The 27,817-nt window shown below is 41.1% G+C and overlaps 1 protein-coding gene across 1 annotated transcript; it reads right to left on the reverse strand.

Annotated features, from left to right (window-relative positions):
• Positions 1 to 10: 10 nt before the first annotated feature.
• LOC128885404 (dynein axonemal heavy chain 5) lies at positions 11 to 26,838 on the reverse strand. The gene is made up of 34 exons (XM_054139437.1): positions 26,749 to 26,838; positions 25,616 to 25,855; positions 25,065 to 25,219; positions 24,693 to 24,916; positions 23,992 to 24,269; positions 23,732 to 23,905; positions 22,953 to 23,182; positions 22,674 to 22,873; positions 22,046 to 22,269; positions 21,745 to 21,920; positions 21,476 to 21,658; positions 20,539 to 20,937; positions 20,061 to 20,311; positions 19,360 to 19,605; positions 19,114 to 19,277; positions 18,751 to 19,005; positions 18,442 to 18,670; positions 17,434 to 18,107; positions 16,019 to 16,824; positions 15,549 to 15,756; positions 14,068 to 14,454; positions 13,467 to 13,639; positions 12,605 to 12,971; positions 11,659 to 11,853; positions 11,117 to 11,255; positions 10,072 to 10,348; positions 8,553 to 8,994; positions 6,934 to 8,291; positions 2,806 to 6,383; positions 2,206 to 2,432; positions 1,758 to 2,069; positions 1,219 to 1,670; positions 827 to 1,121; positions 11 to 503 (listed from the first exon to the last, which is right to left on the reverse strand). The coding sequence occupies exons 1-34, from the start codon at positions 26,836 to 26,838 to the stop codon at positions 117 to 119; spliced, it is 13,995 nt and encodes a 4,664-aa protein (XP_053995412.1). The 3' UTR covers positions 11 to 116.
• Positions 26,839 to 27,817: the final 979 nt, after the last annotated feature.

Below are 27,817 nucleotides of genomic sequence, written 5' to 3' on the forward strand. Positions count from 1 at the left end.
TCTTCTTTCTTGCTGAAGCACCCTTAGTAAGAAGCGCTTCGATCTGCTTAATTTATCAAACAAATAATATTGTAGAATAAAATGGTGCGAGGAGAAATCGAGTATTTAATTCTATTTTATTTTATATCACATAAAAGTGCCACACCGCGTAGTGTCCAATGTCGAGGATTATGATCGGTTTCGAAATCGATCGATCCTACGTATTTTGTATCCGTTCTTTGCGGTTTTCTATATATGGGACATTCGTAAAGCTTTGGATCCTTGCCTGCAGTTGTATTTATCGCGTAAATATATATTACTGGCATCTGTTCGTATAGAACCTTGGGTTTACTTTCCACCAACTTGGCCGTTTTACGATCAAGCGAAGCACCTTCTAGGAATAGACCATGAACGTAGACTCCTTCCTGCGGCTGATTCTTGATGTCCTCCTTATTGAATCTCGTGATCAAATTCTGCAAAACGACGGAGTCAAGAGCCCATCCTTTGTGTGCCCGAGTTACCTCCTGCGACAAACGTTTAAGTTTGATTTGTTATTTAAGGAATGCATATAGTTTTACTTTAAACTACCAATGCCACCGTTTAATATCAAATGAATCCTCGAATCACATCATAGGAACACAATGTATTTTATGTTTGTAATTTTTGTATGTTAAATAGAAAGTGGGAAAATTTAATTGCAGCTGAAATGGAATTAATTGGCCACTTGAAGTCACTGATCGGCTGTCGTGGAAAGTTTTGAGCGAAGCATTGAAGTCTTCTTAACTACGGTACCTAAGTTTATTTAAGATCTATATTCTATATTCTAAAATGCCAGATATTAACTGACTTGTCGCATAGCAGTTAGAAATCCCTGAGGATTAAAGAAACCAGTCATCCAGAAGACTTTAGGACGACCATGGGTACACCACTGTCTGAACTGATGGTCACGTTCTAGAAGCTCCGTGTACCAGAACCCAAGTGTCGCCGATTCCCACGATATTTTGAGCCATTTATCCGGTATACGAGCATCGTACATTGCGTCCAACGATTTACGTAAGCCTTGGCTCATCACGATGGTACCTTCGATAGCAAGCTTCAAATCCGTCAAGGTGCTACGTACTTCCTTGATAACTCTCGTAATTCTGAATCACCGAGGATCGAGTCAATTAAAAAAAAATAAAGAAATTGAATGATAAAATGCTACACGCAACTCAAAAGTAAATAAATAAGAAACTGTACCTGTCGACTTCCTGTCTTAAGAATATGTTCATCGGCAGCAAGGCTCCCATACGTTGAAGAGCTTCTTTCACCTCGAAAGAGTTGTACTGTTTTGGTAATTTCGCTAACATGTCGCTAGCCAATTTGTACACAACGTTTTCTCGAGTTTCGCCACCTTGGGCACCGCCCTCTTTGGGTTGGACACTTAGAATCGTGTCGAGTATCCCTTTCGCTGTGTTTATCTGGTAAGTGATGTCCGCGTTCGAATGCAATCCGAAAACCTCTGGGGTATCTGTGGCGGGCAGACTGTCCATGTAATCCAAGTATCCTTGAAGATTTCTGGTCTGCGGCACCTTGTATCCGCGATAAAACTCGAAGCCTGGTCTTAGCAATACGTCGCAGAACCAAACGTGTGTAAAGGTAGTTAGCAATCGCTTGTCGAAGTCGTCTGTGACTCTGCCGCCGTATTGAACCTGTATTTATGGATTGGTAATGAAATGTATAGTTGATGAGGTGTTGAGTTTAGATTTCTAGGGTTCTAACAGACAAAACTTTCCTACCTCTCCGAGCATATAGCAGACAGTTGGCCACGACACTCCTCTTTTCGGGTCCATGTCATCCAAATGATTCTGTATAAATTGGACCGAAGCAGCATAGTCAGCCTGATTGAACTCGTACGGTATGTTCCAGCCAAGAGGTCCGAACTTCCTACGTTCTTGGACCACGGTATGAAGAAATGCAACAGCGTACAACAGAGGAGGCCATTGTGATTGTGTGCTATAATCCAACAAGTCCTGGGTCACGCTTTGGTATGTCCTCTTCAAGCTGGCTCTGATACCTTGTGGTGGCTCGTTTGTAAATTTGATCGCCATCTGGTACAAAGTTAATTGTAATATGAGGACATGGTTTCTCTTTGATAGCTTTATCGCTAAACTATCTACCACAGTCGGTCAAATAACTGTTTTCAAATTTTTGTACACTTTAGTGTTAATAAATGAAGAAAGGAACCTGCAGTAAACCAATAGGAAACTGGGTGTGCACTTCGGTGGTCATCCAAAGTCTGAACGCCTCGTGGACAGTTTCCGTTTCAACGAGGGCGTCCATCACTTCCGTGCAGAAAGGAAGCGATAAATGGATATTTTGCAGCAACACCCAACCGCCAGCATTCATAGCATCTGATATCAACCTTCGAGCGTGGAACTCTTGACCTTGACCCATGGACACTGATCTCAACTCTGGAACATAAATTACTCTGGAAACATTTGTTTCACTCCGTTTGCTATGGAAGATAACACACATTAAGGGTTGATACAAAACTGTGTTACAAAACTGATTCTCCATGAACTTTAATTTTTCCAATCAAAGTAGAACATATTTCAAATATAGTAAAATAATATAAACTTCCTGAGGGTATAACGAAACTATTATCAATGTCGATTTCCCCTTGTTCGGAATTATTTTAATAATAAGGAATACTTTCCAGAGAAATTATTGCAATTGGTTCATTTGTGCTTCTTACTATAGATATGTAGGATTATTCATTAGAATAGCTAAAGATTACACTTATCCCACCGAAATAATGGATGCCAACTGTTTCAGGTTACTTACGAATAGATTTCAGCTTTGCTAGAGCCGTGATTTGAGGACTAGGATCCGACCCAATCGACAATATGCATATAAGCGGAGTTCTAACTTCAGACTCCAACCAAGTGGCCTCCAAGTCTAAAATTTTAGCTTCCCCATACTCCTTTCCCAACGATTCAAGCACGTATCTCCTCGCCTGGGACAGTGTCCTGTCAGGACTCCACGACCTTATCAAAAGGAGCTTTCTGAAGACATCCAGCTTCTTTTGATATCCGCAAGGAAGTTCTTCTTCCTCGGGCCTGTCTCTCTCGTACCACACTTGCCACTCCTTCTCGCTGAATTCGATCTTAGTCAAGATATCCGAGAAACTTTCCAGCTTGCTGATCTCCACCAAGTTCAGCCAAGTTATGTCAAGGATCCACCTGAAAGGTTTCGGTGAAACAGCGTTCAGATCCAACGACGCGCCTCCTTTTATGAACGCGTTGAATTCCGCGTGAGAAATCGCGCCTCGATGACAGTCTATCTTCATCGCCAGCATCAGCGTGAACAAGGACTTGTGCCTTTCGTACAGGCTCCTCAAAGTGAACGCCCACACCTCGTAGGTGAGGTGACGGAGGATAATATTTATTCTTTCGTTGGTGATGGGGCTCTTGACGGACTTCGTGATGGAATTGTCGAATATCGTTAGGAATTGCCTCAAGGAATTCTGGTACATTACGTTCACGTTGCTCATCTCCACGATGAGAAAGTAGAGGATAGATCCTCTCGAAGCAACAGCGCGAAACTCTTCTCTGGCCAGGGTGATCTTCTTTTCTGTCAAGGCGGACACCTTCAGTTTCTCGTTCACCGACTCAGCTGTTGTTTTGGTCTCTCTGAGGACGTTTATCAGGGCCTCGTCGTCCACTAAAGAACCTTCGGAGGACGTGAGTCGATGTAAAAGCGTGCTCTCGAGTTCTTTCATCGATCGTTGGTTCGTCATGACGGACTCGAAGAGAGCCACCCTTTCGGCCTCCAAGTCCGCCTTCTCCATGAGGATCACTCTACCCAACAATTGATCCTCCAAGCCCAACATTGTAACCGTGAAGTCGATTATCGACGTTTTTGCTGAAATTTCAGGGCTGTACGCTGGGTTTGGTAACTTCGTGGTGATGTACAGCATGAATCCTGGCATAACGTCGCACTCTTTGTCGCCGACGATCACTTTCTCGATGGAACCAGACTTGATGAAGTTTTTCTCGAGCACGTTGTCGAGAACTGGATCCAATTCTTCAGCTATGTCCTCGATCAATAACGGTCTGCCTAAGGAGAGGCTATCTTCGAGGTGAGTCCTGAAGTATTTGTGATTGAGAGACGTGATCTGTAATTCATTCATGCATTCCTTGTTCTTGATCCACATTTTTCCTTGGTTTTGAGGGTCTACTAGCAGAGGATACGAGGAGGATTTGGTCACTATGAGCGCGTTCTGCACGGAGAGCTCGTCGTTTGGTAAACCTTGAAGCGTCCACTCCGACATGGTCGCACTGTCGACGAGCATGTTCGTGATGTTTAGGTTCGTGGTGAAAGGAATGGATTTGGTTGCCAAGATGTTCATCCAAGAAGATACCAAGCTAGCTCTGTATTGTTGATTGTAGGGTCCGCAATACGAAAGGAATCCTGTAGCTAGTAGAACATCTCCAACCAATCGTCCTAATTGAACCTTGAATTCGCTGCTTTGCTCTGTCCAGCGTATCTTTTCACCTCCCAGACCATTGATCAACGCTGTCGCAGCCGTCATTTTCCTAAAGCACACATTCGCAGCGTCGGTCAGTCTCTGTTTCTCCGAAACTGCAGAGTCGTATTGCTCTTTGACCGCCTGCAGTGCCATTTCCCTTTCCGACAATTCCCTCTCAGCGTTCGCTAGATCTTCCATGGCCACTTTTAGCCGTGCTTCCTGCAGAGCCAAGTTAGCCTTCAATGGAAGCACCTCTTTATTGACGGAATGGAAGAAAGCCATGGCTTTCGTCCAGGACAACAAGCCTGCTACATCGCCGCAAACACGTCTGGCGGTTTCCATGTTGTAGTCTTCCATTTTGAAGTAAGGTTGCAGCAGTTCGACCATCTCGTTGTTTATTATGTCTTTTGGATAGTTTTGCAGTTGGAGAAGGAACGTGGTGCTGGCCATTAGTTTCAACGACTCCGACCAAGAGGGTTTTGGACAGGGCGCAGCCGAGTCTGGAACAACCGATCCGATCTTGCGTTGGAACAAGATTAACACGCAATCCATGATCCTCATTATAAGATGAGGAGGTCTGCCTAGCTTTCTAACTGTAGCTATGTGAGCTGGTTTGATCGTGTTCAACGCAGCCTCTGCCTCTTCCAACGCTGGCTTAGCAGCTTCCAGTTTCTGCTCTGCGATTGCTTTTTCATCTGCGATACAAGCCACCAACTGTTCAGCTTTCTCCTTCACTTTCTGCACTTGGTTTTTGAATGCCTCAGCTTGCATTGCTCTTTCGGTTACTTCTAACAGGACTGTTTCTGCTTTTTCTGAAGCTTGGACCAGCTCTTGCTCCATCACCGCGAGATCTCTCTTCAAGATCTCGACCGATATCGAAGCTTCTTCGAGCTTAGCCAATCCAGTGTCCATCCTCCTAGCTCCTTCGCCCAGCTCGTGTTGCTTGTTGTGATAAATGTTTTTGTAGCCACTGATGAAATTTAGGTAAGACTTGGGCGTGACGTGGGTGGCACGACGGAATCTTTGAAAATACTCCGCGGATGTCACAGAAACAATGTCCTGTATAGATCCTAAGGCGTTTACCAGCTCAACTTTGACCTCACCAGTGCAAGCGATGTCGAAGTCGTGCAAGAAGTGCTTAGCGACTAATACTAAAGCGTCTTTGGGCCACGGTTGAAACCAGTCGATGGTGCAGCCGGAAATGAGTGCTGGGAAACGTTGAGCACGGTTCCGAAATTTCTCTCCTACTGGGGAGAAACAGAACACCACGTGCAGATTTTGGCAGGTCCTCTGGAGGAAGAAATCCATCACGAGTTCGTTATTAATCGAGCGTTTGGGGTTCTCGCGTCTCAAAATAGGCGTCAATTCGGAAATGATCTCTTGCTGTTCGTCCCTCGTGAACAAGTTACTGATGACGCCGGAACTGAGGATGTTATTCAAATATTCCAAGAAACCTTCCTCTTTGATATCCAGATCAGTGAAGATGAACGTGGTTCCCTTCCCCTGGGCACCGCAAGTTCGATACAGGTATCTAAGGTCTTCCAAAAAGTTCGCCACGTTGTACGACCTCGTCAGAGTTATTTGAAACGTTTTGTAGCCTGCGATGAAGGAGGAGAGCTTCGTGAGACTCTGCTTGCCGGATCCTCCGACACCCACGAGCATCACGTTTCCTTTGGGATGCCTGATGACTCTGGATATCTTCACCAAGTGCAGCATGGCGTCAGGGAAGAAGACCAGGTCCATGCCAGACCCTCTCTGCATCTCGTTGAATTGCGCAAGGAACATTTCCAGCCTGTCTCGGAGGACTTGATCGTCGTAGACTGGTTCGTACACCTTTGGGAGCTCTACATCGGTGTCTTCGGCTTCTTCGCCGGTCGGTTCTGGGGCATCTCTGAAAATAAGAACAAACATACAGTCATACAAGCATACAGTGTAAGAAGTATTCGTACAGCAACCAATTTAAAATAATATCAATAAGACAAGAAATGAGAGGCTGACATTAAAAGTTAATTTAAAACTTTAATTTACGCAAATTCTATTCTAAAAATATTTATGAATGTTGGTTAATGATTTCTTCCTCTAAAATTTATTAATAAAATAAATACATGAAGTTTTATTTTGAATTGGTTTCTGGACGTATATCCATACGACCAGGATACTTTGTGAAATTGAAAAATATACTGTGTTAAAGTGAGATAGTATATTCGTATGTTAAAATTGATTTAAAATTCGTCCTTCGAAAGGTTCAGTGGAATCTTTTATATTTTTATTCAGAATAAGGTAGGATTTGTTTCGAACAATTCATGGACTTATACGAGGTCATTTATTGTAAATACTTCTATTTACTTCAAACACCCGTTGAAGAGTAACATAGAAAGAAGAATTAAAAATCAGAAATAACTCTAGAAATAACTCTCTAGTTATACTAATAAATATCGTACCTCATGAAGTCCACGAATGCAGGATTCAGATCCAACATGGCGACATACTTCTCCCCCAACTTGTCTCTCGTGACTCTTACTATTTCTTCCTCGAACCATCGTTTGTCAGCTGGTATAGTAAATCTGTCACTGAAAACACGACTACACTCGTGCTTCCACAGCGACATCAGAACGCTTTCCTGATCGATGACGGTCGACAAAGTGCCTACCAATCCCTGCCAGATTCTCGACAGATCTCTTAAACTAAAAATGTAATGAAACTTGGCTGGAGTTGGTAGCAAATTGGTTCTGGTTCTTTCCCAAAGTATCCTCGTCAGAGGTACCATTTTCTTCACGAGATTCCTAACTTCCGCTGAAAATCCTCTTTTAACGTTGTAGTGGCCCTCGCCGAGCGCGCTGAAGATTCGATCGATCGAGGTCTCGTTGGGCAACGTGCAATTAAAGATGCAGAATTGTCTCTTCAGTCTCGATGGAATGTCGTTCCTGCCTCCTCCAGGTTGACACATGGCAGCGAGAAACGTGACGTCCACGATGCTGGTGAAGTCTCCAGGTTTCTCTAGAGAGTAGAATCCCTTCATGTCCATCGTCTGACGTACGATTTCGTTGGTGACTTGGTCACCCCATTCGTTTACCTGTGGCAAATTAACATCATCGATGAAGATCATCATCTTCCTGCCACCTGGGGGCCCGAACGTGTTGCCCATGCGCTTCTCCACGTAACTCTCGATGGTCTTCTGAAATTGATAGGGACTGGTGGCCGAGCTGAAGTTGAAGGATCTACTCAACGTGGTTTCCGCGTTCGCCTTCTTCATGTACGACTTCATCATGACCGTTTTAGCTGAGCCTTGTTCGCCTATTAGTAAGACGGCTTTGTCTTGTTGGCCGATCAAGTCAATTAGATACTGTATCCTCACGTTATCAGGGATGGGGACTAATACGCTGCTGTAATCAGGCGTGGAGTACTCTGGGTAAACGTAGTTGGTCACCATGCTCGTCCAGGTGTCCCATTTACCTTTCTCTGTTACGTAAAAATCGAACACCTTCGCCTCAGGGTACTTCTCGGAGACGGGTAGATCTAAGCTACCAAAATTTTCGCGAAGGTACGAGTCGTACTTTTCTCTGTCGGCTGTTTCTAGGAGGGCTCCTATACCCCATATCAAAGCGAAGACGTAGAAACGTTTCAAGTGATCCACCGTCATCGGTTGGCGAGTCTGTTCTTCTGCTTCTTCGTCTTCGTCTTCTTCTATAGGCGTCTCGGGGGGAACGAGGCCTTCGAGGAGACACAGCATCTGTCTGACTATGTTGCATTGGAGGACGTCGATGGTTAGGGTCAATGCTTGAGTGCCCCACGAAGAAATCTGTAAAGTCGTTTGGTATTCATGCTTATTTTATTATCAGTAGAGATGAAACTCAATCTTCTTATCGAATGACGATGATGCATAATGTACAAAATTCACTGTATATTTAGATTTTTTGATCAATTTGTTCTTATATATAAACTTTGAAAAAAATTCCTAAAGTATGCCCTAATTTTTTCAGGTCGTCCCAACGGAAAGATTCCTTGAGTATTCCATCAAATAATAGTCACGTGAACGTGTATCTTCTAATTATTACGTTACCTGCCCAAAGGAATCGTCGAAACATCGTTCAAAGACTTCCTGCTCCAAAGGTGTTCGAGATTTCAACCAAGCAGTGACTACAGGATTCCAGTCCAGACCTGAAGAGCTCATGTACACCATCCCATTGCGAGATACCGTCGCAGGACTCGCATTATCGATGTTATGGGGCTCGAAGATGATCTTACAGGTGGGAGCCATCGATAAACGATCTCCGTTCGCCAGAGTTAACGTCTTGTTATCATCCAAGACGGAATTCAAATTTTCGATCCAGATACTGTCTACAGGTCCATCGAGGACCATCCAGACATGTTCGCCTTCCTTCAGCTTCAATGTTTTACGCCACAGGGCTGAGAATATTCCATCTGTCCAATCGTTGGTCGCTACATCTAGTCGACCGAACATTTGAGCGGCTGTTATGCTTTTTGGATTCATTCTCATCTCTCTGAAAAGTTCAGCATACAATGAGAGATTCCCAAGCGTGACCCTGACTTTTTAATAAGCTCTTGTATAACGGTAACAAAGGGGAGATGAAGTATAAACGAGAAATTAAAAAGATACTACAGTCTCTTAAAAAAGAACGTGTCAATACAAAATATTATTTGTAATTAATGTTAGATGTAAGAAATTGGTTTTCTGACTATAAGTCATTATTTGTGTTAATAAAGTTACTTCTTACTGTGAATTATTGTTGTTGTCTATTATTTTGAAGATTATTACTTTCACTGATTTAAAATAAAAAATAGCGGAATAACTCCTTACTTGAAATAACTATTAGTTCAAACGAATTATTACTTTTATGTTCAAATAACTGTATCAGATATAACAGTACGAAATAAATGATTTTAAATAGTTATTTCTTATTTTCATGTTAAATAAAATTTGCCCAGGTCTACAACATATGAGAATACAAGTAAAGTATCTTAATAAAATTACACGAGTTACTATTTACATATAACAGCTACAAAAATATATAAAATAATTTAAATGAAATATCATTTAAACATTTGTGCATGCAAACTTGTTTTTATTATTTTAAAATAGTTACCTTATATAATTCAAATTTCGCGCGCTTTCTACAGGGAACAGCTGTCGCCATCTAGCGGTAGAAAGGCCGAACTAATTTAAGGAGTTTGGTCAGCGCCTCTATCGGGAAAACGCTCAAGTTTGTCCTCGATAGTTCCTTTTTGCGCCGCTAGATGGCGCTTTCGCGTGGTAATTTACCGACATGTTGGTAAGTTACCGATAGCTGTCGGTAAATTACCACGCGAAAGCGCCATCTAGCGGCGCAAAAAGGAACTATCGAGGACAAACTTGAGCGTTTTCCCGATAGAGGCGCTGACCAAACTCCTTAAATTAGTTCGGCCTTTCTACCGCTAGATGGCGACAGCTGTTCCCTGTAGAAAGCGCGCGAAATTTGAATGATATATGCGTACATTAAGAGTTATTCCTGAAATTTTCAAGAAAGTAATTATACGAAAAGTCTATTAGCAGTTGTATAGATATTCTCAAGTCTAATTACTTATGAAAATCGCCACACTGCGTTAAGGCCTTCATCAGGGTGTGTATACACGTTGTTTTCCCAGCTCCAGTCGGGCCCAGAGTCATTATACCATGTCTCACTCTCTGCGTTTCATATAATTGTATTAATTTCAGTACCCAGGGGGGATGGTAGATCAAACCAGTCTCTTCCACTTGTTGATTGATAGCAGCTTCTAATTCTGGGTAAGAAGTCTTCTCGAGGGCTTGATTCGGAAAGAGGTCCGCCACCAAAGAGATAAACAGTGGCTCGTCCTCGTCTGAAATTATTATTGTATACATAAAGAAATTTGCTTTGAAATTATAATTATGTCACACTAGATTGTTGAAGGCCACTTTGTCAAATATGAATTACGTCAGGATTTTTACTTCTACTTCTACTGGTGCTTGTACTTCCAGCTTCTCTGTTCTTCGTAGACGGAGAGCGTATTTTATAAATTTAATACTTCAAGTAACAATGAAAAGTATAATTTTGGCCACTTTCAATATCTCCATTATTTATAGTCTTATTGTATTTATACACACTATAAAAGAAACATTGATGTTTCTGAAATGTAATGAAAAAATGACCATGGATAAAATTATCCTCTACCATTATACAGCGCCCCTCGAAACAGTGTAACATTGACTTGTGCATGTTCTTCTTCAAAGTACATGAAAATTGTATCGATAATTCACCTGTAGATGTTCATGCATATGAAGAACAGAAATTAAAGTACATGCTCGACTTTTAAATATCGTAACATGTGTTTTATGTGTTTAGTCATTTGTTCACGTCCACGAACATTTTTGCGTATATAAGTATGTCATAAATTAAAAGAATTAAAATTCAAGAAAGTATTCGAAGTGGATAAACTTATTGTCCCTCTCTGTATTCATTTAAAATCTTCAAAAGTTGGTCTTCATTTATCCCTAAAGCGTTCAAGTTGTGTACTCTTAATACAGCACGTCTGCAAATAGTGGTATTTATTTGTTCAGTGGCCTTAAACAAACAGTTAATTTATCTTCGACCATAAGTACACCGTTACCAATGAGTTTCGAAAGATTCATGTCCCTCAGAACCCGCATGACGATCGTGCTTTCGGAGTCTTTCGAGTTCACTCTCTTCGACGCCCCCAGAGTTCTCAGCACGGACAGTATGTTCCTCAGACCGAAGTCGTAGTGAACCTTCGCAGAGCAACGAAACACGAACTCTTAAACCAAGCGACTGACTCGCAACAGAACATTGTAATGTAACGCGAGTATTCGCTTAGTTTGGCGGATTAGCGAGCGACGAACCGAGCCGTTCTTGCGCTCGGTTCGCGCTCTTGCGTGCTCCACTGGTCTGTCGGTCTTTTGACGAACCTCTTTGACCGTCTACTTTTCACAGAATTGAGTAGGAAGCATTGAGAGAGAATTCAGCCGAAAGTTCGAAGCGAGTATTCGTGATTTCAAGAAGGACCTCGTATTGTAATGTAACGTTGGTGTCGAACCGTAAAATTCCTGCCGAGCAGTTACATTACAGCGTTCTGTTGCAAGTCAGTCACCGGCTGTAAGGAAACAGTGATTCGTGGATTCGCGTGCAAATCACCTGTTTGGTGAGTTGTTCTTCGCAGAGCTTGTACAACGTGTAGAATTTCCGCGCTAGCGTGATGTTCTCCAGGAAACCGCAGCTGGCCAATTTCACGCGGATAATGATTTGTCTATCGGGGACCATCATGGCGACGGTACGAAATTGTATTTTCAGGTTTTCGGGTAGCTCCTTCCTACCCGCGTATCCGGGATTCTACGAATGTATCGAAACGAAGAAATGTTCTTTTAATTGCAATTCACCCTACGATTTATACTAGGTTGTCCCAAAAGTTTCATTCGCTGTATTAAGAAGTAATACATGCACGATAGTTTATGTTTTATGTTACATTACTGAATTGTGCACGACTCGTTTTGCTGCATTCCTGTTACAACATGAATATATATGAAATTAGATTGTCTATTTATATAAACACGATCACATTAAGTAATTGAGTGCAACTCTCGAAAGAAGCTTTCGGGACAACCTAATATTTAACATTAAGTTACATGCGTACGTATGGTATTGCACAACTAAAATAAAGAGAAAGTCGCGTTAAATGTTATTTAGAATTCGATAATTTATTTTTTTAACCCTTTGCACTCGAGGCCTTTTTTCTGGTATCTGTCAGTAACTCGAGATGCTTTCTTAGCATTCTATTGTCACGATTGCTAAGCTTAGATTTACTTCGAAAATGATAACTCTAATTCGAGATTGGAAAATCAGGTCACCTTTGCCCCAACGATAACCATTTTATTGACACTTCGAGGTCCAAAGAAATTGAACCTAAAGGAAACCTAGCGGTGAGACTGAGAGTCACCAGTCGAGTGCAAAGGGTCCTCGATCACTCTAATGTTGTGTGAAATACTAAATGATAAGAAATAACGAAGTTTCCTTTCCATTCACTTCATTTTCAAATATTATTACCCAATTGCTCCAAGTAGAAAGTATTTATAGTTATCTTTACCATGGTTATGAATATCCCGAGCTCAGGACACATGTCTATCAGATCGCCGTCGGTGAAAACGAACTGCTTTTTCTTCTCCTTCTTCGCTGCGAGAACGACAGCGACCTGCTGAGCAGCAACAGACAGAACTGGCAGTTCGATTCTGTTGAACTCGTCGAAGCAACCCCAAGAACCACTCTGCGCCAAGCCTTTGTAAATTCGTCCCAAGCCTCTGTAGTCCATCTGATCGGAACAGTTGAAGACCACCACGTACTTGGCCAAGGTTTTGCCCATGTCTTTCACCGTTTCCGTTTTCCCGGTGCCAGCTGGTCCACAGGGTGAACCACCCATCGACATCGACAATGCTTGGGCGAGGGTTATGTAACACCTGACGAGATAAACGATTCGAGGAATATTGACAACAAATTGTTGATATTTTTATGCATTTATGAAGGATGAGTTTAGTGGTGTTCAGAGTGCATGCAGCGTGAATGGAAAGACTTCAGAATGTCCTAACGTTTTGTATTAAAACATAAGAAGCGCGGAAACGGTTCGTCAAGGAACAATCGGAAGACGACAGTCAGTCGATCGCGAGCAACCGAGAAACACCGTTATTTTATTCCTTACTTTAATTAAATATTTTTCGTTCTGTTCAATACTGGCTTTATTCACCTCCCCTCATCCTCACTAAAAATAGAATCCCACATTTATGACATACTCATGTACGCAAAAATACTTGTGGACGCGAGCAAATGTCTAAACGCATAAAACACATGTTACGATATTTAGAAGTCGAGCATGTACTTTAATTCCTGTTCTTCGTATGCGTAAACATCTACAGGTTAATTATCGATACAATTTTCATGTACTTTGGTACAATCACCTGTCGGTTAACGGAGTAATGACAAGTCGATCCGTGCACCCTAAATATTCGTTTTGATAGGTGAAGTTTACGTCTGTTATGCATATGGATGTTTTATCGAGGTCTTCTTTGAAGTAAAATCTGCACTGCTTCAGCCACTCGAAATCGTTCACCGATCGCACGTTCAGGCGACACTGTAAGGGAAAACGAATTCTTTTGCGTAGGTTTATATTCTAATAAAATAAGAACAAATTGTGTTTTTCGATATGAAAATAATTAATAATTCGACAACTACTGAAACAAAATTACGATATTTGGAGATTTCATAGTGTTTCAGACACAACGAAACATTATAAAACTTTGACAATTAACGTTATGAAAACTGAGGCCCAATGAAAGCTTCGAGGTTTATGATTTTTCTTATCCAGAAGTAAAAAACAACATAGTATAAAATAGACAAAATATAAAAATTATATGTCATACTGCTGTTTATCTTTGCTATGCAACATCTTCTTGTTTCCACGAATTAATATCGAAACTATCAATGAAGCAATTCTATTCAAGAAAATAACGTTTGTATACCCAGTCATGTTTATTCAATATTTAATTTTGAAAAGCTCACCAGTACGTCGAAAATGTCACGTTGATGCACGTGTATAGTGATCAAAGTTTCAAACTTCGTCCTGTCGATTTTTGCAAGATCCCTGGTCGTCTGATCGATTAACGTGTTTAATAGATCGAGGAATCTGTTGTTCGTTTCCGTCATAATTTTCTTATCAGCGCGTGCTTGGGCCAAAGCTAGTTCGCTGTCCCTGGTCCATATCATTTGTATCCCGAGCAAACCGATCTGTGCAGGCATTTTGTCGAGAAAACCGAGGAAATTGAAGTTCGTGTCGTTGATCATGGAATAGCACTGACGGATTATCGAATGCAAAGATTGCTGGGACGTTTGCAGAAGTTGAGTCAGCCATGCTTCCACTGATCCTTCTGCCCTTACGGCCTTTTCGAGCTTCGTAATTTGAAAACAGGTTAATTCCCCTAAGTTTCAAATTTGATACCGAACTTTTGAATCGAATTGTACACTCGCAATTAGTTTCTTTCTAATATTTAGCTGTACGTGTATTACAATTGCTAATGTTCTTTGGAACAAAAGTTGAACAAAATAAACGTAAATATTCTTTTAAAAATTTGGAAAATCAGGCTTCTAAGGGTTAATAATGTATCTTTTGTCGTGTCTTTTAAATTTAACTTGGAAAATCAGGCTTCCAAGGGTTAATAATGTATCTTTTGTCGTGTCTTTTAAATTTAATTTGGAAAATCAGGCTTCCAAGGGTTAATAATGTATCTTTTGTCATGTCTTTTAAATTTAATTTGGAAAATCAGGCTTCCAAGGGTTAATAATGTATCTTTTGTCATGTCTTTTAAATTTAATTTGGAAAATCAGGCTTCCAAGGGTTAATAATGTATCTTTTGTCGTGTCTTTTAAATTTAATTTGGAAAATCAGGCTTCCAAGGGTTAATAATGTATCTTTTGTTGTGCCCTGACACCCGATTGTTGCAACATATGATCGACCATCGCTAATCGAGTAACGAACCGATTATGCCCGGTCAAGAATGTCCGAAATCAGCGACATACTTTGACGCGAGGACTGCAAGCTTGCAGCACTCGCGCCTGGCACCATGACCATATATGGTCATATGCCCGATTGCCAATAAAGACTATAAAAACAATAACACCTTGTAAAAGACAGTTCTGAGCACATTCTGAATAAAGTCATTGTTAAGAGTACATCGCTGGAGTTACGATCCTTTCGACTCATCATCGAACACCTGTGAATTCCAATTCTTTAAAACGCTCCGAAACCCACGATATCCCAAAACCCTTTAAAAAACGCCTGAGGGCACGACACTTTTATGATTAATCACATGTTTCCGTGTTCTCGCTTCTCTGTTATAATACGTATCGATATAATCGCAATAAAAATGGGTCGATAAATCTATGCAGCACGTATTGTAAATTTAGTGTAGCAATTTCGACAATGAAGAACGCAAACTTCGTGATAGGTCGCATTCTTTTTTTCTCTTCTTTATTACGATACGTACCAAAATGGTTTCCCCTTCGGATGACACGATGGCGGTCATCTTATTGTATTCGATATCGTGAAACTTAACGTAACGTGTATTGTCAAAAATAGACAGCAAGTGATTTTGTATCGTATGAGAGTCGGATGCTTGGCCAAGTATCTCCAATAAAGCGGGATCCGAGACAAAGAAGAACCTTGGAAACATCATACGTTTCTTTTCCAAGTACCTACAATTTATTTATTTATTATTTATTATTCCCAGTGAAAAAAGTCAACGCAAAATATTTAATTTCAAACAGAACCAAATTCAGAATTCCTTAAAGGGCAGAATTCTCTTGGCACTTTTTTCATTTCTTTTTTTGTGTGGACGAGCGTATGAAAGACTTGACGAGAAATTTAAAAATACAAAATTCCCGCTCCTTCCTTATCGCTAATAACGAGTACCAGTGACCTATAAAGGGTCACTGAACACTTGAACCCTACGCTTACCCGCTCAGAGACTTCTGGCACAGCTCCAACTGTTCCTGAAGATGCGGAAGAAGCTGCTTGAGCAAATCATCCCCTACGCAGCACGGCACCACCCCCGGTGTCTCGTGCGCCCTCTGCATGATCTTCTGCCAGCTTTTGTCGATCTTGCTGAACCTCTTCGCCTCCTTTGGCAGCTGTTTCGCTATATCGCCGCCAACGAACACCGCCTCGAGGTAAACCCACATGTTCTGCACCAGCAGCCACCTTTCCAGGACCTCGTTGGTGTTCGAGAGGTCCGTGAGCCACTGTTGTATCTGCTTGCGAAACGGTGCATTGTATCTGTTCGACATCAGAGAACCAAGGACCATCAGGCTGTCCTCGAGCTGACCAATCGTCTCAGCAGTGGTGTCTCCTCTCAGCAACAATTCGCCCCTGTTGTTGAACGTCATGAAAGTCAGCTCGTGGGACGACCATTCGTTCACCACTGTCCTCAGTTTGGCCTCGATGTCCTTCTCTTTCATAGCAGATATGCAGATGTCCTCGATGTCTTCTTTGTACTTTAACAAAGGCGCCTCGAGGATGTTCTTCAAGCAGAAACCCTCGCTTTCCAGGTCGAACGAGTAGCCCGTCACCTCCACGATCCTGTGCCAGTGGCGCGGCTTCATCGCTTTGTTCGCCATCAATTCCAGCAGGGGGCACATGTCGTTGAAGTCGTCGATCGTCTTCTTCAGGGCGAAGAACGCGGGCCACTCCTTCAGGCCCTTTGGCAGCTTCCGGCATCGGTTTTGGAATTCCATTAACTCGTTGTTTATGTCCTCGATATTCACCTGTGGATCAGTGGGATATTTTGTACAGGGAGTTAGCCAACTGTAAGTGGATTTGATTTTAATTCAACTTTTTAACAGTTGTGGTTGATGTTAAAAGAGGTTTCTAAGCGTAAGAAGCTGAAGAAGCTGTCTGCATTGTACACGTCGTAATTTGCATCAATTATTGTTAACAATATTTTCTTCCTCACGTGTATGTATTTATTAAAAAATTATTTTTTTCCTGTTCAAAGAAGAGCGGGTCTGAAGAGGTGAACAAAATTTTCTTCCTTGCATGTATGTATCTATTAACAAATTACTTTTTCCGTTCAAGAAAGGGCAGGTTTGAAGGGATGAACGAAGTATTCTTTATCACCTATATGGATATATTGAAAAATAATATTTTTTCTGTTCAAAGAAGAGCGGGTCTGAAGAGGTGAACAAAATTTTCTTCCTTGCATGTATGTATCTATTAACAAATTATTTTTCTTCTGTTCAAAGAAGAGCAGGTCTGAAGGGATGAACAAAATATTCTTTATCACCTATATGGATATATTGAAAAATAATAGTTTTTCTGTTAAAATAGAAGTGAGGTCTGAGGAGGTTAATTAATTTCGTAATGAGATACCTTACCTCACCCCAAGGAATGTCATAGTAACTATTGACCCTGTCGATGACATCGTTGTAGAGTTTGTACAGTTTCTGAAGCAGATTGAGCTCCTTTCTGATCTGCGACAATTCAGGATAATCCGTGATGGGCAAACCAAAGAGTTCCTCGCCGCTTTGGTAAGTCTGCAGCTTCCTCCACATGCCATCGAATCTATTCTGAAACAAGATCTGCCTATCCGAGGCCTCCCTCGGGCTCAGACCCGGTTGCATCGGGCCTGACGACCTGTACTCCTCGCAGTACATTTCATTGTCGGTCCTGAACTTCTCGAGGTTGTTCCTGAGGTCTTCCTCGAACTGCGGTTGCAGCCTCAACAGTAACACGTGACTCTCTAGAGCTCTCTTCAGCAACTGCTGCCAGGTGTACCTCAGATTGTCGACTTGTTCCAGGCACTCTTGATCCACTGGCACTTCGTATCGCGTGACGATGTTGAATGCTTCTTCGATCGGATCGATCTTCAGCTCCATGTCTACCTCCTGCTCGCGAATCTTCTTCAGGGTGTCCATGATCAGACGCACGTCGTCGAGGTCGCGGATCTGGCGATCCAGTTTGCGCTCCATTTCGTTCATCAGCGCGTAGACGTACTCCATCTCGCGTCTGTATTTCTTCTTCATGGCTTGGCCTATTTTGTGGGTGCATGCTGCAAGAGAAGAATATCGTTCATGTTGGAGGAACGTTATGTTTGTTACAGGAAGTTTTCTTCAGAGAGGACGATGTTGGACGTAGTAGTTATTTTCAAAACGATGGGTGTAGGATAATTTGCATTGAAGAGAGAAAAATATGTAGCTTATATACCGACTATCGAAGGAACTTATCTATATCTTATTCTATATTATCTTATTCTATATCTTATATAGAATATAAAGAGCATAATGAGATTGCAATGTAAATTTTTGATAGCTTTGCTTTGGAGAAAATAAGAATTTGAAATTGAATTGTCAGATGGGTGAGAATATTTTGATTTCTTAAAGAACCTTTGATTTCTGTATACAAGCCATATTTCAACTTCTCCGTGGAAATGGCGATGGAAGTTCCAAAAATGATCATATCGGGTTCGGTGGCCAAAAGGTCCTCGAGTTCGCTATGTTTTCGAAGAGTGGCTTCGAATTCTGGCAGAGAAATTTGTAACAATTCTCGCATGCTACGTTCGTTCTTCCAGAGGAATTTGTAAGGTTTCCATCGGTGAATGAACTCTGTTAGATCCTACGATAGTAACAAATACATATTTTTAATATATAGTTTTAATCTAATTGAATTATCTATAAATGTGTAAAGTTAGTTACTGGTTTGAATTCTAGCATGCAGGTGTTCAATATAGACAAAAGCTTCATTATCTCTTTGTTGTCGGTGACCATAGCATGAAAGTTCCTCTCTTGATCCGGGAAGATCGGCCTTTCCTCTGAAATAATTTTGTACAATCGTCGTCTTCTAATTTTCGGGTCTTCGGGCTCCTCTTGCTTCTTCTTCGCAGCCTGCAGTTGAGCTCGCATCACTATGTCAGCGAAGCTCTTCTTTGGGTAGGCGTGTCCCCAAGAACTCTGATCGATAACATTATCGTATTAAAAATAAAAAGCCGAATGAAAACATTATGCTAGGTTTAGCGTTAATTCGTCAATGCTTTCTCGAACTCTTCTTTAAAAATTTACCTTGTTAACTCTAGAATTCCACTGCGAAACTCCTCTCGCGACCCCAGCAATCGTTTTACCAACTAATGTCAGAACTTCCTGCACATCGTCTAAGCTAGGCTTGACAGTCACCGCAGGTATCATCAAGGTCGCATGCAGGAGGAATATCGGACTCGGTGTATCCTCTATTTCCGAGATTATCGTTAACTGACGTGGTCGTCCAGAAAATTCTAAACGTGATATTTTTCGTTTCATCGAACAAAATACCTGGATCTATTTCCCGAATGAATCGTTTCCTGATGGCGTCCAACGAGCTTCTGGTGACTTTAATGAGAACATCGACGACCTTCCTGGAGTAATATCTTCGCATCTCGGATACTGCGTTTCGCACCATGTCCTGCATTCCGTTTGGAAGGCTGCCGGGCGTCGCCAGCAATTGATGAGGATCGTCGAACAAATTCCACACCAGCGACCAGTCTTGCTGGGCAGCTTGGTCCGCGTCTTCGTCAGCCTCTGAAAGTTTGTTGTTAATTGTAACTGGATATTTAGCCATTCATGACGAAAGTAAATATGTAAAAATATAGAAGAGTAAGTGAAAGAATATATAAAATATAAATAATGAAACACACGTTGCAATATGTGGATGATTAAAAACATACTTTAATTCAAGCTTCTGTTCTTCGTTTATGTTTATAAAAATGTGAATTTGCATAAATAATCGCAGGCTAATTATAATATAATTGTTAAATAATAGAAGTTACTTGGGTTGCTCGTTAGAACTCCTCTACTTCTCGTATTACCTGTTTCTCGAGATAAATAATATTAAAAGTATGCAAGCAGCTTTAAACACGAGTTTGTGTATAAATATGTTTTGAATAAAAAAAGGATCGAGCAGAAAGAGGCGTGGTGCATACCAAACTTCTAAACGAATTACAATAAAAAGCGGCTGGTTGAGAGATCGAAGTTACCTTCGTTATTAAAGAAATCGAATTGGCTGTGATTGGCGGCGCTTTTGAAGTTTTCCGCGGCGTTCTTAACAAGGTCCAGTACTTCCTCCACTGCCTCTTCCACCATCATACTTTTACGATATAAATCTACCGCTGCGAGCCTGCATATTTCCTCGGTCTTCTCCACGAATTCCTCTATCGTCCACGGTTGATCAGATTCTGGTAGAGAATGTAACGTGATCTTTTGCATACTTGTCAGCACTTGGAGGATCCTAGCAACAAACAGGTTGAGTTCCTCGGAACTTGACATTTTCTTCGTTTGAAATTCGCGTTACGTCGCGGAAGATAATAAAAAATGTGCAACGGCGACTTTGTTGAAATTAAAAAGAATTTTGTAAAATTTAAAAACATTGCAAACAGTTAAGACCGGCTTAAATTAAATTCTTTACGCGTCCAAACATGTTTCCTTTTGGATCTGAACGTATTCGTTTCAGCATACCTGTTATCATAGACATCATGAACTCTCGTGATAAGAATATCGAACTCTTTGATCTGTTCCTTGGTGTTCTGATAAAAGTTCTTCCATTCCGGGTTGGTCCAGGTGAGGGACACCAGGCCAGGCTCCAGCAACGAAGCAACGCGCACCAAATGCGGCAAGAGGAGTGGCCTAACTTCCAGTTTCACGCGTCTGGCCGTGCAAACGAAGTTCTCGATCATCAGGTGAAGCGAATCGGTGATCAGAGTGAAATGATCCTTCCTCGCCAGGATCGTTAGCGCGACGATTGGGATCTCCAGGTTGAGCTTGGCCAAGCAGTCAGCCTCGCGGAGTAGAAGGACGACGCGTCCTTCCAAGTTCACTTTAATTTTCTCTGTCTTCTCGTCGATCACTAGCAGGGATCTGTTTCTCGAGATGAAATAGAAATATAGAGACGAAGCAGAAGTGATTGACAGAAGAATGTATGTTGGGTGGGATAGTTTGCATGGATTGTATTATTTGGTTTATTATATACAGAAGGTGAGGGAGGTAAGCGGTTACAGAGCGATAATGTCTAAACTATCGTGGATACAACAAAATCTTACAGGGAAGAGTTAGAAGGTTCGAGGGGTCCTATCTTATATGACACGTGTCAGTTGCAGAGGTGCGCGTGGCACTGCGGTAGCCTTCGGATCGGAACTGTCTCCTCTAAGACGTAACTGTTTGAGTCATAGGCTCCCGGAGCGGCTCAGTAACGCCAAAAGTGTGTAAAGTGTAAAGTGAGATTAGCTTTAGATTAGGAAATTATTAAGAGAGTTTGTGTAATGGCTGTGTGCAATGTTTATTTGAAATAATTAAATTGTTATTTACAGATCGGCTGGGATATAGTAACAAGATCTTTAGATATTCTACACAGAATATCTACCTGACATCTTTAAGTGGAGAACGATGAACCACCTACCGTTTCAAGCAGTCCTCGATGACCCAGGAGTTTTGGTGAGTCCATACTTCAGCGATATCCGACTTGTACTGGTTTAGAACGCTGAGAGCGTGGTTGTATCTCTTCTCTAATTCCAACGTGAGGGGTAGTGTCTTCAGCACTGTATGATTGAAAACGGATGTCGCCAGCTCGTCAAGGTGCACCCTGAATAAAAATATGGAAAACGTGACAATCGTTTCCGAGGCTGCCAGTGTCGATTTTATTTAATTAGCTAATATTTTTTCATTCACTTTAGCGAATTAGCCCAGGTCAATCTCCCAGCGATGGCTGGCATGTGTCGAGGCAACGGTGGATCGTCCCTTTGTCTCTTAAACAATTTCAATATTCTATCTATTTCTTTGTCGCAGTATTTCACCACTACGTTGTATTTTTCATCCAGCTTCGTTAACGGTATCTTTTCGCTGACCTTGAAGGGGAAACGATAATCTCTAATTAATTAAACATAAATTACATAAGAATTCGAAGAAAATTTTTTAGTCATTTGTTCGTATAATTGTGTTACTGTGTAATAATTTTAACGTATTACTTCACTTTTTCGAATCGAGTTAAAAATCGTATACCCTGAGGCGTCTCCCAAACGTCCGCATAATTTTTCTCAATGATACCGCCGATGTTCTGCTTCAGGGCATCGGTCTTTGCCATGAAGTAATCGTAATCCGCGTCAAAGTCAGCGTTTCTTGGGTCCAAATAGTCGTACGATCTCGTAGTAGCTACGTTTTCGGCTTCCTCGAAAGTTTTTATCGCGTCATCCAATGCTATTTTAACGAAACAAAGAAATTAATGGATGTAAAGTCTGGGAATTGTACTTGAAGTCGTGTCAGGAAGTGTTTCTCTTTAACTATTCGTCTTGTAAGGTTATTTAAAATTAGTAATTCTTAATTTTTGTATGCAATATTAGAAAATATTGAAAAATATTCCGTTCTACTTATTATTCCTACCAAAATAAAATAGTTTTTATCAAGAAATTATACAGTAAGCTAAAAATCACAGACAATATTAAATTAATTTTGGTTTAGTTGCTCGTTCATAAGATTTCTGCCATACATAAACATGTAAGTCATTTGTTATACAAGCATATAAAGTTCATTATTTTTAATTTTAAATTAAATCACATCACGAATAATTTTATTAAAAAATTTAATATATAACTTGCTCTTACCTTCTCCCAACAGTAGGCCCTCCATTCGTCTTTCAAATAAATTCTTGTAATCCTGTATCAACTCGAACATGGTCAAAATTTTCCTTATCCTGTCGCAGAAGGAGTCGAACCTTCCAAAAACGTGTGTCTCCGAAAAAGAGAACTCCTGCTCCGTTACAGCTGGCGAACAACGAACCAGCCTATAGGTTTCCCTGTAAGCTCTTCGAACAAAACAGCATCGATCATTCTCTTCAACTCCTAACGACACAGTGCATGGTGAACATCACATTTTACCATTACTTGTTCAGTCTCAAACAATGCTTTAGTTTCGATCGTGCCGCGGCTCGATCCTGGCCCCAGACAGTCTCACGGCCTCTGTTTGTTACATAGTCCCTGCACGCGACGATCATTTGATTCGTGATTTTTATCATCAACGAACTAGTTCGCTCCGACGTGTTGTAATATCTCGAGACACTGTATATCAGGCGCACTGTCTGCAGTAAGGACACGAGGGAATCTCGCATTTTCACCTGGGGGAAAAAAGAGATATAACGTTGGTTAAAGTTAAGAAAATGGGGCATATTCTCCGATCGGGCTGATTTTTTTTATCATAGGTAGCCAGCTTGACCTGGCGATTACGATGGTGGTCTTCTTGACCCTTAACTCCCACTATCAAGAAGTACCTCAAACTTACTCAAACAGTATTAATGGTATTCAATATTGCCGCCTCAACAAAAACTACACCAAATTCACTCAGACAGTATGTCCAGTAACGCTATTCAATCATACCGCCCCCACCAAAAACTACCCCAAACCTACTCAGACAGTATCTCCGTGTAGACAGTATTTACATTAACGGTATTCACTATTGCTGCCTCCACCAAAAACTACCCTTAACCTACTCAGACAGTATTTCCGTGTAAACAAAAACTATCCCTAACCTAGTCAGACAGTACGTTCATTAACGATATTGAATATTGCCGCCCCCCACCAAAAACTACGCCAAACCTATTCAGACAGTAGATTTTGGGCCCGGTGCTACGATGTTCCTTCAGTCTTTTATTCGTCGCTTATCTTACCGGGTCGTCTAAGTAGAGACAATGGCAGCATTTCTCCAACGCCTGGATAAACTTGGCATTGTCCTTAGCTTCGTTGTAACAGTAGGTGACTTCGTCTTCGGCGTCGACCCAATCTTTTATCAACTTCGACCTCGCGACTTGGAGGCACAGAAGCGACATTCTTATTTCGTGATCCTGAAAACGAAAGAAAAATCTATTCAACGATGGCTGGTTCACGTTTGCAAACGAGAATAATCGCGAGAGAAACGTGAGAACAGAACCTGAAGTCTATTGACCAGTTGACTGAACTGCGCCCCCCTTCGTTTCCAATACTCGAGTTCCTGTTGCGGTCCAGAATTGTCGTTCTCCCGTTTCACTTGTTTGCTTTCAACCATGAAGTCCTTCAGCCTTTTGATCCACGTTTCCACTCTTGCCTCTGTAACACTCACAGCGTTTTCCTTCGCCACGAACGCTTTCGCTTCCTCGAAATTGTGCACATCGCCCATCAAGAGTTCGTCGTCGTCGAATATGCGCCCCTCGTGGGCCACTTGCTCGCAAACTGGGCGAAATGAATACTTCTGTTGACACATTGGTACCTGTTTCGAAGTATCTTGTACGTGCAAAGCTTAACATTACTTCCTTGTGTCGATATTTAAGTTTCTACAAGTTCCAATTATCCATTTCCATCGTACCTCTTTAAAGAAATAACTTGAAATAAAGGAACAAAATTATTTAACCCTTTACACTTCGAGCAATTTGGATATATGCAAGTAGTCGACTCCAACACCATTTTTCTTAGATTTCTGAGTTATGGAATAGCTACGAAAAATTCTTTGCAGCTTTGTTAAATTGTACGATTATTTTGTAGAATTTTACATTTATGTTAACCAAACAAAATTGTGGTTAGTGACACTTTCCGTAGTAGTACAACGCAGGTGGCCTCGGGAGTGCAAAGGGTTAAAGACGGAATTGATACACAAACCTTTCAAGGCGCTGCAGAAAGATCTCAAGCCAGGCAGTAGAAGAGTCTTGATCATCGGACAGTCGTCCTCGCCTTCAGAGCCGGGATGCGCGAGTGCGTCCATAAAGACGTACTCGACCACTCGTTGTATGGCTGTTATTATTCCTACTTTCTTCGTGTCTATCACGCCTGTGTAAAGATCCTTCTGGAAGCCTTCTTCGGGCAGCTGCTTCGAGATGCTAATCCTGAAAACCGGACTTCTAAATTCTTCGAGAATGATTAATGCAATAACACTTGCATATAAAGTAATTTTAATGGCTTCAAGAAATTTTACAAACTGAATTTGTCGTAGTATAGAAGAATGTAGAGCTGTTAATGTATCGGTGAAATTACCTAAACATGTAGATGCATATTCCAGTGCAAGGAGCTTGCCATCCATCGGTAAGAAAAAGCTTCTTCTTCGCTGGCTCTTTTGTCTCTTTCTGTTCTTTGATTTTCGGCGCTGGCGCGTTTGGACCTGGTCTGGTGCCAGTCGTTTTCGCTTGTATCTGTGAAATTAAATTGCCAGTTAGTGAGTGGAAGATGCTGTGAGATTTTATATCGAAACTTTACAAAAAACGTCTTCAATGTATTCTGGATGTTTCATACTTACGACACGGTACCTGTTAAAGTTGCACATTACTCTCTAGTTCTAATTCTAACTGTTTAGAAGCAACAAGCTTCGTCGCTAGTTCTAAAATCATTTTTTTAATTATCGAGAGATATTTTAGAGAATCCTAATTCTCCAATTAAATCAAACGGAGCTATAAGAGCCTGAGATAATCCATCCTACGCAATAAAACTCGAAAGTGAAAGCAGGAAAGGATAAATCACACGTTTCCTTCGTTTTAATGAAACTTTTTCTTAGTATATTGCCATTTCTGACAGGTATGATGAATCGTCACCGTTTCTGGGGGTCGTATCGTTTCTGGCTCCTCCACTTCTTGGTAATACCAAACCAGGGTCGACCTCATGTGCGGTACGAATAGTTGATTGATTTCATCCAGCATATCTCCCTCGAAAACGTGATCCATGACCTCGTGGCGTGACAACTGAGTCGCATCCATTAAGAGCTGGAAAGCGAATTCCAGCCGGGGGTCCATTTCCCCTCGCCTCGCCTTTCTTTCGCATTCTTCTCGACGTTTCTAAAAAGAGGATGACGGATATTAATCTTTTTCCTTGTCATTATCTTCATATGGTGTGGACGTGGTCGCAGAATAAATGGTCGCGTCTTTTCGGTGGGCAGATACCGAGGTAACATTCTTTTTTATTTTTTGAAAGTAAACAGACGCGTTACATCGAACGCTGAGATCCTCAGTTTAGATGCTTTTTCAGTAATAATTTTAAGGGAATCGATTGGTTTACAGATTGTTAATGAAAAAGATTGAGTTGATTGAAAAATATGAAGATCGAAACGTGTAACGTTCGACAAAGTCAAAGGACTGCTTGCAATTAAATCAGTACATTTTATTGCTGGTTTTGAAGCTACCGTTTAAATTATTTAAATAATTTTCCATCGTTTCAGTAGTAGTTGTAATACTGAAGTAATTAAATTCCAAATGGATTTGTATTGTTAAATTATTATTGATGTCTTGTTTTAATTAAAGTTTTGAAATAGTTGTTTCGTTACGTGAGTTATGCTAGTATTTCTTGTTTAAGAAGACGTTTCAGTAAAACAGAAATTCAGAGCCTTTACTATTGATATACAATGTGTATCTTCTTTTCCTAATAATCCTAAAAATCAATGAACCTAAATTTGTTTACAGGTAGGAGTAACGTTAAAATATTATTACGAACCACGATAACAAATGCTCAGTGACTAAAAGCACGAGTGTTATATACTTCTACACAAACATTCCATAACCCAATATTTACAACTACAAGCACTCAGAATTAAATTCCTTCCGCTACAAAGCATGAGTTAAACATTGCAGTCTTATTTCCAAAATGTGAGATCTTCAAGAAAATTTCCTTTGATATTTTAATCGAGAAAACAGAAAGGAACCACGGCGAAGGAAACGAAGAAACGTAGATCAACCTGGAGGACATCTCCGGAGCCTTCCTCGTCGCTGTCCTCCTCGGAATTCTCCGACCTTTCTTGAACTATAAGAGCTGGTGCTACGAACATGACCAGTTAAGAGAAGATAAAAGTATCACTTTTGGATGATGGCGAGGGAGACCAGGATTCGCCTAGGGTTTCACTAGCAAACTGAGAAGGCTCCCGAGGGCGAGCAAAGAGGTGCAAGGGGAGCAACACCCAGTGCCACGGTTTCGTGTCTGGTACCGCCCTTCTACGTATCGTTCGTGTCGTGTGGGAATTTCCGCGCGATTCCGCGGACACCAGTCGATACCACGTCGTGTGTATTCTTTTCTCACTATTCCAGGACGACGTCTTGCGGTGGAAATGTCGCGAGTCGCTGAACAGTTCATCTTCGACGTCGAAAGGCGACTGGTGCCGATGGAACGTCGATAATGGGATAGTGGTTCTTTCGATAACGATCAGGGGTCGATTGTATTTTAGTGGCTCGTGTGATTGCACTGTCGATCGTCGCTGGAACGTGGAAAGTTCATGGTTGTGTGAACGCACGATCGAGAAATGGGCTCCGATTTCTCTGGAATGGATAAATATACCAACTTGAGTGGAAACTACATACTTTGCTTTATTTTATTCTTTTAACACCTTTGCTTAGTACGTTCCCTTTTAGTTTATATATTTTGCATGCTAAGAAAGCTTAGTGTACGAAGCTTTTTTTTTTTAGGAGTATTGCCTAATGTAGTCCTTGAATTATTGATATGTAAACATTGCTTCAGTTTTCATTATTCTTTTAAGGGTATAGGATTTTATTTTTTTATTGTATCGAACCGCATTGGATTTTCTCTGAAAAATTCAATATTGACAATTTCGTGTGTTTTAACGTTTCATTTACGTTTATGGTAGTCCTGTAAGTAGATGGTTTGTCTTGATATATTGCACTTTATTACAGACTCTTTCATATTTTATTTTTTGTTAATAAACCTTGTTTAGAATTTTGGCGTACTATTGTTAAAACATTCTATATATATAGGAATCACATTTTGAAATAAACAATCGTCATTCCACAAGTCAA

This window comes from Hylaeus anthracinus, unplaced genomic scaffold (assembly GCF_026225885.1).
Source record: "Hylaeus anthracinus isolate JK02 unplaced genomic scaffold, UHH_iyHylAnth1.0_haploid 11981, whole genome shotgun sequence".
NCBI classification, from domain to species: Eukaryota; Metazoa; Arthropoda; class Insecta; order Hymenoptera; family Colletidae; genus Hylaeus; species Hylaeus anthracinus.

Excerpts from the sequence above, each read along its gene's own strand:
- LOC128885404 (XM_054139437.1), bottom strand. The coding sequence starts at position 26,838 with ATGTTCGTAGCACCAGCTCTTATAGTTCAAGAAAGGTCGGAGAATTCC. Across the intron at positions 23,183-23,731 it reads GTCTCTACTTAGACGACCCG|GTGAAAATGCGAGATTCCCT; the intron begins GTAAGATAAGCG and ends TTTTTCCCCCAG. Across the intron at positions 2,433-2,805 it reads AGCAAAGCTGAAATCTATTC|AGTTGAGATCAGTGTCCATG; the intron begins GTAAGTAACCTG and ends TTTATGTTCCAG.